Source organism: Geospiza fortis, unplaced genomic scaffold, assembly GCF_000277835.1.
Source record: "Geospiza fortis unplaced genomic scaffold, GeoFor_1.0 scaffold11, whole genome shotgun sequence".
NCBI lineage: Eukaryota > Metazoa > Chordata > Aves > Passeriformes > Thraupidae > Geospiza > Geospiza fortis.
Window position 1 is genome coordinate 9,475,976 of NW_005054304.1, and position 14,715 is coordinate 9,490,690.

Here is a 14,715-nt window from a genome sequence, read left to right on the forward strand (position 1 = left end):
TCTTCTAGGAAGTGGAGAATAAGTTTTACATACTGCTTTGCAAGCGTCAGTGATGTACAGATGCTTCTTTCTCTGTAGTCACCAAAATAAGCATAACATTTGAGACTGTGCACACATCTCTAACTTGTTTCTTACTGGCTATATTAGTAAGTTTCATTTCTACCCTAGTCAGGTGTGAGGTGGGGAAATCAATAAAACAGCAGGAGTGTGCCCTGCCCTTTTTCTTGCAGTGTGTGGTCCATTTGACATCCTGTGAACCAGGAGAACAGGTTGGGGTGGGGGGGGGAAGCAGGTAGGAGATCCTTTTTTTTTCCAGAAGAGTCCCTTTTCCCTCTCACCCAAGCACCTCAGAAATTCTCAGAAAGATTATGAGTTCTTACATTGCATGAAAGCTTTTTGTTGTTTGGTTTTATTTTTTTTTTCCTCTTAGAGGTAGAAACAAGTGGTAGCAGTATTAATTCTGCTCAGCAGTGCTGTTTTTTTCTCTTGCTTTTCCTTCATTATTCTAGCCTCTGTAAAGAGGCTAGAATAGATTTAGAGGCTAGAATAGATTTAGACTTATTGTTGGAGCTTTAACACTTCTTTGTTTTGCTCTAGCTAATCTAAATTTTTCTTTTTAAATTTGGAGTAAAACTTGTAGAGGGACTAAAGTGTATGAGAAACCTGACTTTAATTTTCATAAGTGAGCTAAGAATCAGAGTCCCATAGGACAAGTCAGAGAAATAGAATTAAAGCAGCTGACTATCTCTTTCTTTTTGTCCCTTTTGCAAACAATTTGACTTTCCTTCCCCTGCTTTTCTTCGATGAACTAAGAGTTTTGAGTTTTTTGCTGTTAGCTGTGGAGTCCATTTTTGTGTTTCACTTGATAGCAATTTATTGTTTTGTTGCTCTGTCCCCTGGGTTAAACTTACTCATTATTTTGAATCAAAGGCACCATGCAAACAAGTAAAATCTAATCTAATATAATATCCTTCTCTAATGGATTCCTTACAGTCTCTCTTGGCAATCCTATTGTTCCTATCTTTTCAGCTCAAGCAATGACATAAAGGTGGCTGTTGCCCAGAAGGGTTGCTGTCTCCTTCGCCTCACTCCTGTGTACAATGCAAAGAAGGGTAGAAGGCATTGCTGGCTTCCCTGAGAAAGTAATTTGTAATGTGCAATTGGTTACTTTTCAGATCCAGAAGTCATGATATATTATTATTTGAAGTAATAAGCTTACCATGGCTAGACCCTGCCCCACTAATATAAAAATATGCCACAGAAAATGTTTGACGTGATCCTGTGCAGCATCTCTCGGTTGTGTAGCTAATACTTACAAATTTGTGTTTGTCTCTTAAATGTGTAACTGTGACTCTTGTTTCCTACATCTTCATTGCCTTTGCTGCTGGTGCTCTTTAGACTTTTGTTTCATTCAAGTAAGGAGCAAATCATCTGAAATTTTGCTGTATTTAAGTTTTCTAATCTTTTTTTCTTTTTATTTCCTTGTTTTAACTGAGTTTGTTTCTTCTCTTCTGAAAAATACTCGTTGCACATAATAGCCAGTGCTATTTTCCTGAGCCAATAACAGAATAATTTATTTTTCTGTGACTTAAATGTCTTATATTAAAGAGTTTTTTCTTTATTTTTGGATCTTCTTCCTGCAAGTCTGTCAGTTTTTGTTTCTTACACATTACATATCCCCATCAGAGTGCTGAGAACTTAAGGTACAGCAGTCTCAATAGAATGCAGCCACCCTTTCCATGCCCTCCACTCCCTCTTTCCATAGCATTCCGGCATTTGACCTTCATCAAGGAAGGACATTTATCACCAGCCCCATCTAGCCATCTGTTAGTATATTTGCCCTCCCTGGTGCACGGTCCTGTAAACGGAAGCATTATGGGTCACTTCAGGCTTATAACCCAAGTAAACATCTATGAAGGGTGTTGATGATAACTCAAGGACTCATACACAGGAGTGTTGCAGTTCATAATATGGTTAAAACAGGAATCACAAATCACTCTTGGTAATATTTTACGTTTAGCATCTCAGAAGTGTTTCTTTCTTCAGGTCTGTACTGTGGTGCAAGTGTCGGTGCCTTGTTCCCGCACTCAGGGCAGAGGTTGTGCAGCACTGAAGCTTGCACTGTATAGCTTTCCAAAGTCTTAACACACTAATGACCACAGGCAGAGAGCTGGGGTGCTTCTTTGTGGGGTTTAGGCTGTGAAATGTTGCAAAGGTAAGTACACAGCTCTGAGGCAGAGCCTCCTTTGTGTGTGCAGGAGCTGCTCCACAGCAGCCCCAGTGTGTCCATTTCTGAATGGCAGATTTGCCTGGCAAGGAGCAAAGTTTAAGACAATATTCAACAGGTCATTTTCCACTTTTCACATTTCAGTGCCTTGTCCTGATTCATTCTTTCCAATCCACAGCACTGATGGCTACTGCTTCACCATAATAGAAGAGGATGAGTCCGGTGGACATTTAGTCACCAAGGGATGTCTTGGATTAGAGGGCTCAGACTTCCAGTGTCGGGTGAGGAAGCATTTTCTGCCACAGTGTCACTTGAATTTTTGATAGTTTTCAATTAAAGTGCAGTCAACAGACATTACTGTGTCCATGTTTTCCACTTCCGTTCCTTTGGCAGATTGCTGATCTGCATTGCTTGCTGAGGGGAGTGCATTTGTATCTGCAAAAGATGATACTACAGATCCTCCTAATAATAACTCATGTTTTTGGTTTTGGCACTGCTGCTGCTAGTAACATTCCCCCTGAGAGGAAGTTTGGTTTTAGAGAATTGCAGTCGTAACTCCTCAAATCTCTATGCTGGATCTCTCTCTCTGTGTTTTCCCTAGCTAAAGTTAGTTAGGATATTATTTGATGGACTGCAGCAACATCTACAGCAGCAATGTCCTACATGCAGTTGCACATTGGTTTGGGATTTTTGGTGCCAGGTATTCCCTTCAAGTACAGCGATCACCCGATGGAAAACAAGTATCACTGCCGGAATGGAAGGGGTGTGGAAAATGGAGCAAGGTGTTTCTAAGGTGGTTGCCTTTCCTCACATTAACCTTAAATGGTTTTAGATGAGTACAGGAATGGTTTCATCATTATGCTAATGGAAGGTATTTTATCCAGCTTCCCACAAGACCAGAAGCTGTAGCTAAATTAGTCCACACAGCAATTCCTGTATTATCCTGGCTAACCTGTTTTGGATACTCGTATTAACTCACTTTTGGTCCAGCTGATGGATGTATGTGACTTTCACACTTCTGACTTGCACCATTAGAGAAAGTCAGTCCCTTCTGCAGCATTAAGGCACCAACAGGAGCAAGTTTGGAGTGAATTAATGTCTTAATTACCTGGATGAAATATTGCTGGATATGCTGGTTGGCAGAAATCCTTGCTCCACACATCCTAGGAATCTGTAGCAGATTGCAGTCCAGCTAGCAACACATCTTTCAAGTGCCAGAATGACCATGTATATTTACAACACGGGTAATAACTTGCTTTCCATCTAAATTGCTTGTTGCAGGACACTCCTATTCCACACCAAAGAAGATCTATTGAATGTTGCACAGGCCAAGATTACTGTAACAGGCACCTTCATCCTACACTGCCACCACTGAAGAATCGAGGTAAGGGAACAAAATCTGGTCCTAAGCTGATCTTTTCCTGCTGTTGGTCCTTGTGCCTTAGGGAAAAATAGAGCGCAGACTGAAGCGCCCCTATCCAAAAGCATGTGATTAGAGAGATAAATGGCATTAAACAGTATTTCTCCATTCCTGTAGGTTGTGTGTGGAGTGGTGCTGATGCTTGCTGTAGTTTCTGCTGGACACATGCAGTGAACACGAGATGCATTAGAATTGCATGATGCTGTCCTAGCACGGACCTGCTGAGCTGTCAGACGTCATCTCAAAGACCTAGGCTGGTCGTGGCAGAGGATGACTCTTGCTGTGTATTTCTTTAGCCTGATAATAAAATGGAATCCTCTCTCCAGTCCCTGTAACATGCATTGCTCTCATTCATAACTCCACACACAAATTGGTCAGTTAAAGTTGACAGAAGTCTGTAAGTTTTTCTTATTGGCAAGACCTGATCATCCAGCACTGAGACAATAATGACTCAGTAAAGTGTATTTTTTATGTGAACAATGTAGCTGAAAAAGTAATGTAGAGTAAGAACTCACACAAGTTTTTAAAAAAAAAATATTCGAGAACAAATGGGCGTGTATTAACTTAGTAGATGCTGAGGCAAGGTTTTAGCATTTTTGTTTGTTTAAACATCACTTTCTGAAAGCTGGTAGAACTATTTTTGTCTTGGTGTTCAGAATAAATTTTATAGAAGTGTATTCCTAAGTAAGTGTAAATTCATCCATAATAAACTCTTGGCATTAGCAGGAATTGTGGTAGTCAGCATCGAGTCAGTTCAGGCTTGCAAAAGAATTTATAATCGTGGTGTTCTGTGTTGAAGATCCAGATCGGTGCACAGATGCACTCTTAATTTCACCAACAGCAGATACTTACACGAATGCATGCTCAGAGAAAGCCTTCACTCATGTTCCCTTCAGGCCTGTGAAATTCTGCACAGATGGGCTGCAGAGTCAGGCCTTTGGAGAGTAGTATGTAAATACTTCACTGTTTACTAGCAAGGCATTAAGGCAGCGAAACCTCATAAAATTCTGACTTCCAGCAGAAGAGTTATGTACTACTTTGTTGGTTTATTTAATTTTAAAAAGTTCTTTGGATTGAGAGAAGAGCTCCAAAAAGCAGTCAATATTTGTTCACACTTACTTAGTCTTTCATTAAATATCAGTTTGGAAAACACTGCCATGATTTTTTCTTGCTACTGGCTGAGTTTATTCTACATTAGGACTACTCAAAAATACTGAATCAGAGCCTAACTCTAGACATCTGTCTATTAAGATTTTAGTTATTTGCCAATGCTATCTTCTACTTACAAAGAAAGCAATGGACCAAGCTTTTGGTAGTGGCAGAAGGTGTTTGGATTGATGTTGGGTTTGTCCTGTATGTATATAGGGTAAATAAAGTATCACTGGAGAACCATGGTGGCAGAGAGAATATTTTTTAAAAGAAAAATTTCAGTGAGCTGGAGCAGGGTTCTAGCTGTTCTGTGTTGCAAAGTTGACTATTTTAGCATGGCAGACAAAAGGTGATGTAGTCACTCAACACACTCAAAATATTTTTATTTTTTTTAAATAAGCTCTCACACTACCAGCATCCTGACAGTGTTTTGTAGAAATGCATTTCAGGAACTGCTTGAATAAATTTGGCTGAACAGGGCTGAAGTCACCACCTTTATTAAAGCCTTAGGTTAATATGTCATTCTCAGTGATGCCAGGCCTCTTTTAATTTGTCATTGCTGTATCTTAGTGTGAAACCTCAGAATAAAAAGCCATAGTTGAACCACAGCTCCTCACTGCAAATAGGTAAAAATACTGTGTACAAATACAAGCTACTGCCAGTGCCCAGCACTGTGGCTGTGATCATTGTTTCTACTGGAAGCATTTAGATTAGGCTGTGATTGTCTGAGTAACGTTAAAATTGCTTATCAAATTTAGCATAAACTGTAAGTACAGAGAAAGAGAGGTGAACTTAAAAACAAGCTTCTTGGAATAACCTTCTGGCATTCAGGGTTCCATCAAAGATACACATGCTCCACAGCATCTAAAAAACAACCAGAAATTTGGCTTCTGATGAACTCACATCTGAGGTGATGCCTCATGGGAAGCAAAGTCTAGTGGGAGCATGCAGCTCCAGGTCAGAGGCTGTTGAACTCAAAACTGACCTATGCACCAAGGTAACAGCTACAAAGGCAAGTGGCTTGTGCTCTCTAAGTGCTTTTCCAGGCCTGGCATGTGCTGCAAGGCACGATTTATGCCACACCCTATCCTTCTCCTCTCCCCCCTGGAAAGAAAGGAGGACCACATACATGAAAGTGAGAGCTAGAAAAATTAACACTGGTCAAAGGAAGACTTGTTAAGTAAGATGGAAGAAACAACAACTAAGCCTAAGTTTTGAGCGCATCTTGGTACAGAACTAGCAGGATAAAATATCCCAGAGAAACCATTAAACCCTTGTGCCAGCTGTACATCTGTCTTATTAAGGAAATGAAAGTCATAATTGGGTCTGATATAACACCTCTGCTTTAAACAATAAAAGATATTCCTGGAAATCCCAGCGAAAGCACAGGCTGAGACCAGTCAAAAGGAGAAATATGTCTTTGCTGATTTAGAGCCTATATAAGCAGAAGTGGTGGTGCCACCGTGTCTGGCTCCCTGCCTGTATAGCTAGTGATGAATGGGCAGAGGAATGATTGGAGGAATGATGGGGTTTGATGTGTGCACACAGTCTCCACGCCTCAGATTTCACTGCCGTTTTTACTTGGATAGCTGTAACATTCTGAGCTGGAGGGACCTGGGGTGGGAGGAGAGCCTCCTCTCCCTTTGATATGCTGACTTCTGAACCTTCTGGGTGGCATTTCCAATGCACTCCTCAGCATGGTCCCGCTGATGACAGTGAGTGAAACGAGTGGTGGAGGAGGGGGAAATTGCAGGAGAAAAGCAGAGAGGCAGCTTGGTCTCACCGAGCTCTGTGCTGTCACCAACCTGCACCACTGTTTTCCTACAACATGGAGCTGTTAATGTGCTGTTTGCTGGGCTGCACTGTTATCAGCCAGCCAGGGTATGTGAAGAAGCTTCCCAAACCTGCTGTGTGTTTGTTTTGCACTTCCCACAAGATGTTCCCGGTAATCGCTCACTGCTGCCTCTGTGGAAGCTGCTGCACATTCTCATAACCCTGCTGCTTGGCACCTGGCAGTTCCAAGTGACACAGCAGTGAAAAACACACCACTGGACTTCTTAAAGGACAGAGTACCTCCATCACCTAAACTGGCACTGACCAGGACCCACCACAGTGTTCACCACAGAGCCCACAAGCAAGTCCCTAGGCAGACTCACAGCTGAGCTGCCCCATCCCTCCTCCTGGTCAAATAGTGCAGGCAAAGGGAGGCTTGTCTTGCTGTTCTGTGAAGAATGGCTTGGGCTGGAGGAGCAGGAGAAGAAATGCAGCCTGGCTCAGTGCAGCAGAACAAACAGACATTGCTGGTGTGAGGATGGGGACTTGCATTTAGTCTTGTGTTGTCCACACACACACCAGCAGGTTTATGAAGTCCTCAAGTTAGACAGCAAATGAAATCCTGCCAAACTGCTTTAAAAATGCAGGAAGTGTTTGAAAGGTGGGACAATAGCTCACTTACCATCAGTATTGCCTCTCAAATAGCCAAATAAATAGAAAGGAACTTACTGTCTCCCCCTGTGAAAGCCAGTTGCGCGCCTGTGCTGTGCACAGTGAACCACTGCTGAAGCTGTGCCACTGCTGGCATGCAGACACCACCCACCACAAGAGAGTCAGCTGTAAATCTGGTCAAAGTCTTGTTTCCTGCTCCCAGCAGGGAGATCAGGACACATTCTTTTGTGTCTTTTCATGCTTTCCTGACACTTGCTTCACATAATTGCATTTGGGTACCCAAAGGATTTTGCAGTGTTGGACCTCAAATTCATCTGAGAGCTACACTGCACTTCCAAATGCCTTCTGGCCTCTGGGCAAACCAACCTGCATTTACTTACTTTTCTAAATGGCAAAAGCCCATTGGAAACATTGAGCATAAGATTTGGATCACTTAAACCCTAAAAATGGTGGGAATTTGATTCAAGATTTCAGCATGTTTGTCATCCCTCTCCAAATGTACATACTCGTACCCGCCCAGACAGCGTGAACAACTTCACGGGCAATACTGTGTCTGCAAAAATGCACAGATTTCCATGGCTTTAACATCTAGCAGACACAAGTCTAAGATCTGAATTGTTCCCTCTCCATCTGACATCAGCTTTCATTACTGCTAAGCACAGAAGCTCAGCTTCCATCCTGTCATACTCTGTGAAGTGGGAGAACCCTTGCTGTGGGTGGTTATCCGGGTTTCTCCCAGGTATGGAATGCCGCCTTATGGTCTCTGTGCCCTGCTTTTTCATCTGATGGGCTGTGACATCTGAAACTGTGACAACCCACACATTTTAGAGGGAGGTGGTGCTGACACAGGCTGCTCACACAGCACAAACCAGAGCCCTCAGCCCTGCCAAGCTGCCATTGCCTTCACGAGAGCTCTGGATTCCCCGGTGGGCTCTCAGTTACGACCCACAGCCCACTTGGAGTGGCAGGCCAGGGATAAATCTGCTGTGGCAGGCAGAAGGATGGGCTCGAGAGTTTTTCCTGATAGACATCGTGTCAGTGTCCTCTTTCAAAGGCATCAGCCATGTCCTGAATGTTTACATTGTCAGTGCTCCCAGAGCAGGCAATGGCAGGTTAAAACATGACCAGTGTGATCAGGAGGTGTGTTGGTAGGTAATCTCTGTTTGTAGTGGAAAGGGGAAAAAAAAGAAATTGTTTGGGGGCAAGAAAAAAAAAAGAAGGAGAAACTGGATCTTGAAAATGAAAGAGTCTGAGAGTAAACTAAGAGTCCCTTAGGAATCTCCTGGTCTCATTACCCTTGTAAATCTGAAACGTAATAACGTCGTTCCAGGACCAGTCAATAAGGATAGATTTCTTACTTATTGCATTCTCTGATGTGTCAGGCATTGGAGTGAAGGATGCAAGACAGCAAGGCTGGAAGAGCTTCAGAAAACATGGCCCTCATTTGCATTATCCCATTTGTTATTGGAAAGGTGGCTTGTGTATGTACAGGCTGAAATACTATAATTTTGAGAATTTGAGTGGCAGGGGAGGTTAAAAAAGAATAGAGCTGGATGTCTTTGTTTTTCAGCAGAGAAGCATGCATGAAGGTCAGACTCGCTTGCCTGAGCTGAGAATTCAAATTTGGAGATTAATGTTACACTTTAAAGGAGAATATGAGTCTGCTATACAAAGGTTGACTGAAGCATTTTAATAGTTTTTATGCAACAACATTTTCTGCAGGTTACTTGACACATTTTATTATCAAAGTGTTTTGCAGAAAAGCCACTGGAAGGATACTTTTGCCCAGCAGCATAGGAAGGACTTGGTAGCACACAGGGCTGCTCTAGAGCAGATGGAGAAGAAAATTCTTGCTCAAATGTTTAAAACAGGATCTAAGAGACAAATTGTTCTGTAATGATGGAAATCATACATTTTCAAGGCCTCTCATGGCCTGCCTTGTTGGAGGTTGAATGGTCTACTGTGTCTTCCCTTCTAGAATAAATGCAGTTTGGTGGGTGGTTTGGTTTGGTTTTCATAGTTACTCATTAGGATGCTGCTTAATCTGAGTGTTTAAAAAAGGCAGTGGTTTTTGCATTTCCTGGCTAATCACTCAGGTTAAGACCCAGAGCTACAGGTCTTGATTGATTTTCCATTCAGAGACAAACAGGGAATTGCAAATCAAGGCAATGTTTTGCCAGAGTGAGGACTGAGAAAACAAATAGATTTTTTTGACACTGGAAGTGTCAATTCTGTCCTGGCCAGTGAGGGTCAAAGAGGAAGCCCACAAAATGCCTGGGGAATGCAGGGGTATCCTGTGCAGGAATTACGAGGAAGGAGTGGAACTGATCCTGTGCTCGATGCGCTTCTCACATTGACTTCATAACCATCTCCCTTTCTAAATTTTCCACCTTTCTCATTTTTTAACCCCAGACTTTGCTGAGGGAAATATTCACCACAAGGCCCTGCTGATCTCAGTGGCTGTTTGCAGCATCCTTCTGGTGCTTATCATCATATTCTGCTACTTCAGGTAAATAAGGAATATTTTGGCAGCTTGTTAACGTTCCTTCCAACATTTATCTTTTTATAGATTTAGGAAGTTGAAAAAAAATAGAAGTGGACCTTAAAGAAAAGAAATGAGAAACTGTAATTTTATCAAGAGAAAAAAAAGTGTATTTTATTGATGCTATTCACAGGTATACCTGTGTGATGGATTTCATACAGAATCTTTCACTCAACATCATTAAAAGCCATTCAGGTAGAAGCACAGATTATTCTTTACTGAGAAGGCCAAAGGACAAATTTTATAGCGAAATTTTTGTAAGGGAAGTATATCTAAGACTTCTGAATTTGTTTATGCGATGAAGAGCTGATCATAAAAAAAGAAGATAATACAAGAATATCAGTAAATATGTCAGTGTTATCACAATCTACATACATGACATTTTAACAATTTGACACATTTTTTACATATTCCTAGATTACATTACCTTACCTCCTCTGGCTCCTAGAAATGCACTGCAGACAATAAAATAAAGTTACTTGGTCAGTGTTTTAGACATATTTAAGTTTCTGAAAGGAAAACATTTGGTTGCTTTGCAGATTTACCCCAGACTGCATGGCTTGTGAGTGTTATACTTAGAATTTTGATGATGTAAACAGTTGCTAAAAATAAAATAAAACAATTTGGCCAGCGAGTCCAGTGTATTTCTCAGGGAAGCAGAGAAATCTGTTAGTCTATAAATGAAGGAAATGTGAAGGGCATGTGCATTATTCATTGCACATGTGCTCATTGTATTCAAAACTCATTTTGTTTTTGTGTAAAACCTCAGATACAAGCGCCAAGAGACGAGGCCCCACTACAGCATCGGGCTGGAGCAGGATGAGACCTACATTCCCCCCGGAGAGTCCCTGAAGGATTTGATCGAGCAGTCCCAGAGCTCAGGGAGCGGATCCGGGCTCCCTCTCCTGGTAAGGAAGCAATGCTATTTTAGTGCACATTTCAAAGGTTAAAATGTGTAGAGGGAGAAGAGGCAAAAAAATAGATTTACATGTCCTCAGTTTTGTTTTAGTTTTTTTTTTTGTTTTGTTGTTGGTTTGGTTTTTTTTTTTGTTTGTTTGTTTGGTCTGGTTTGGTTTTTTTTTCCCCCTCTACCAGAAATGACAAGGAGTTAGACTGGAGAACAGCTGCTTTAGAAGCAGGGGACTTATGTCATGTGAACTAAGCCAAAAAAGGTTAGAGTTATTTTTCTGCCTCATTTAATTTCTTATTTTAGATACCATAGGGGAAATACAGGCTAAGACAGCTCATGGAAGTAGATCACGTTTGGTTTTTTTACACTCCAGTGTACAGGACAGCACCTGGCCCACTGATCTTGTTTTCTTCCTTTGTATGTGCAACACACAATAGGATTTCAAACACTGCCCCGTCACCTTTTTCTAAAGGGAACTGTAACTTGTCAGACTTGGAACCTTTTTATTTGTAGGCTTCACTTTGCATTCAGAAATCAAGGGGGATTTTTTTCCTCGTAGTATGGCAATCTCAGAAGTTAATGGGATGGAGTTTGTGATTGTTTCTGAACAGACTCCAGGATTGCTAAACCTGCTGAAAAGGCAGAACGATCTGTGGTAATATAGTTCTGTTCACCAGGGGGTTTTGTTTCTGAGGAACATCACTGGTAGAAAAGAATTGGTAAAAAAGCTAGGTTACTTATTTAAAATAAGTGCCTCTGGGAAATTGGAAGATTTCATTTTCATTTTTCAGAGGGGATATGTCCCTCCTGTCTTCAAAACCTATTAGTTTGTATCGATGCTACTACTGCAGGTGTTGTCCAGTTTCCAAGTACCATGTACTGTCTGGCTGGTTTTTGCCCATACCACAAAAGTTACATTTTTTAAACGCCCTAAAGAAGACATTAAATGGGAAGTTCTATATTTCCTTAAAAACAAAGTAACAGGTTCTGTCCTATCACATGCCAATGTCCTTCTAGCATCCTGTAGTGGTTTTGGTTCACTAATTTGAGATTTTCTGGCCAATGGAAAGGGAGAGATCTTGTGTGCAGTTTAGGACCATTCCTAACGAGTTTCCAGTTGATTTAATTGTGAGGGATTCTTCCTTTTTTTGCTTTGGGGTTTGGTTGTTTTGTTTTTTGGTGGAGTTGTTGTTTTTTTTTTGCACCTGCCACATCAGTAGTGGTTTTGGGTGGAAGAGAAGAAAATGGGTCTTGCACTTGGCAGTAGATGTTTGCTGTATTTCCCAGACAGCTACAACCACTGTGAGCTCACCAGGAATGCACAGAGTGATACCTCATGCCTGAAACAAGGGTATAGAAGGTGCCTGGCAGTAATGCTCTGCTCTTTGTTGTGCAAGAGCTTATTTTTAACCTTGTTTCTTCTGCAAAGACTGAAACATCCAGGGTTATAATTTCAGGAAAGTAAGACGCAAATTTAATGCAAAATGTCACCTTATGCTAACCAGTAATGTTTTTCTTCTGTGTAGAGCATTTATTCTAATGGGTACAAATATTATACCCAAAACAAGTATTAGCCTAGAATTTGTCAGTATGACATTCAGCAAGTATTCTTTCGCCTGACCTGTCTGTACCTCTGACAGAAGAGTTTGCTGCAAGTCAAATGCTGCAAAAAGGTCTGTCTGAAGAGATTGCTGAACTACAATTTGGTCTCTACCTTCTCACACATTTTTTTCATCATTTCCCTTCCAATGAACTTTGCTTTTCAAGGGACTGCACCTGAGCCATAGGTGTGAATTCTCTGTTCAAAATATTAAATTTACAAAAGGTTGGTCTGTCTAAATTTTCATCTGCAGTAGCTGAACATGTTTAGCTGAATGCCAGGAAAGTAGAAATAGCTGGTAATTGGATTGTTTCCACTCAGGGAGACGAAAGAAAAGGTCATGTAACCTTACCTGACTGCTTACAGAGCTAAAGCAGCAAAATATACAGATTTAAAAAGAAATAAGAAACCCCCAGCCCCACTCAGTGTAAATAACTTACATGAGCACATCATTCAGCATGCTTATGAAATCAGTTCAGCCAACAATTTTGATTAACCTATTTGTTGTAGAAATCATAATTGGTTTATGATTTGAGAAGGAGCTGAATTCCTTAAAAAGAAAAATTGTTCATAGGAAATAATTTGACCAGTTCTAGCAAGACAAAACCAGGTTAAGGCCTTACACATAGTATTCTGCCACCTGAAAACCCATAACAGAAATGTGTTTTTCATTTTCTTAATGTAATTTAATAAGGAACTTTTCATCATTAAGTATTGTAATTGCATGTACTTTATGATGCCATTACATATATTTACACAAATTAAGTTATTTGATGTAACTACATTATTGTTCAGGATGCATTTTTAAAATGGGCAGAATAGAAAGCAACAATGCTAAAATGACATTACAAAATGTTACAGCAAAATTCCAATGTAATATAACTATTGTTCAATCACTATATGAGAGTATAAAAGATAAATCAATTTTAAAAATTAAGGCTAATCTCTGTTGTTGGCTTTCATTGATGTTAATCAAAAATAATGGCACTGAAGCTACCGTCTTGAACATCTAATAGTACAGTGCAGGGCTGGAAAAATGGAATTCTGTTTAAATGACAGAAGAAGAAAACTGGGATATTTGAAATAGCTTTGCACAAATACCACTATTGTATGTTTTGCTTTTTAAAATTGTTCAATATGAAAACCAGTGGTTCACTTAAAAAAATGAGTGATGATAGACCTGACGTAATAGGTTTTGAGTTTGTCTTTGGATGCACGTTCATGCTGCAGTCACGGCACATTCATGGCAGTCCTCTCTGGCATTCCCAAACTGCTGGTTTCCACGGACCTCCCAAGCACAACAAAGGAAGCAAATGATTAAAAAAAAAAATCAAGTTTCGCTCATTTCTGTCTGCCAAGATTGCAGAAATATTTTTGATTTCATGAAATGAGCATGATTTCATAGGGATTCAGAGCTGTTAGATTAACTTGCTGCAATAAACTACTGGAGGTTTGTATCTGGATGGTGGCAAAACAGAGCAAGAGGCCACAAATTGGAACTTGTCCAGATTTTGCCAATTGCTTGGGCCAGATGAAAATCTCATTGCATTGGTGGCAGTATTCTTTCAAAATCTTACCAAATCCTACCAGACAAAAACTCATTAGCTGTGGGTTGAACTGACAATGCTGTAGCACAAGAGGGTGACATTTTAAATCTCCTGTTATATTGAGGCAGAGTCAGCCCCGTGAATTGTGTTGCAGCATCCACTGGCATTTTTATTTGTGAACTTTTAGAAAGATATGATCTGCAGACATGCTCGAATCTGATGAGATTATAAGTCTCCATTTGTCCAAGATTGTTTGTGGCTGTACAAGTTTGTTAAATGTAGAGGCTGTCTGTCGTCCTTGTGAAGAGTATCTCTGCCATGCTGCTGTGGACATTGATCTTGCAATACCCATAGCTCACAGTACAGCCACTGACAAAGCTGGCACAGGCACTGGAAAGCTGTTCTTTAAAAGATTTTTGGGGGGAAATTGCTTTTTATGAATACGTAAAATACGATTATTTAAATCAATGTAGGCACATGCGTTTTAACTCTGTAAGTAGTGATTGAGGTTCCTAACCAAATATATATTTTGAAATAATTAGGCATGGCAATTTAAAGGAAGGTGATAGGAAGTATCATCCTAAAAAAAAAAATGTGTTACCTACTCCTTTGGAATTTGGACTGCATTGAGGTGACCAGGAGTGTTTTCTGTCCAAACTTTTCCAAAAATGACAAAAAAAATTCCACCAAGCGCTACATCCTGCAGAAAGATTTTAAAAAAATTCAAGGTGCAGGGACAAACATTTCCTTTACACTGACTGATGTAGACCACAGTATATTTGAGTATGCCTGGAAAGGCTTCTTTTTAGTGGTGGGAATATCCTCAGCAGCAGTGTGTCCTGGAGAAAATAGGAGCATTTGCAATTGTGGAGGGT

At 40.6% G+C, this 14,715-nt stretch overlaps 1 protein-coding gene across 4 annotated transcripts in view; it reads left to right on the top strand.

Annotated features, from left to right (window-relative positions):
- Positions 1-14,715, top strand: part of BMPR1B (bone morphogenetic protein receptor type 1B) — a 185,649-nt gene that overhangs the window by 162,373 nt on the left and 8,561 nt on the right. For all 4 annotated transcript variants that reach the window (XM_031066363.1, XM_031066364.1, XM_031066365.1 and 1 more), the window contains 4 exons: positions 2,406-2,508; positions 3,509-3,611; positions 9,654-9,750; positions 10,553-10,691. In XM_031066363.1, coding sequence (XP_030922223.1) covers positions 2,406-2,508; positions 3,509-3,611; positions 9,654-9,750; positions 10,553-10,691 — 442 coding nt within the window. The remainder of the gene's footprint in view (positions 1-2,405; positions 2,509-3,508; positions 3,612-9,653; positions 9,751-10,552; positions 10,692-14,715) is intronic.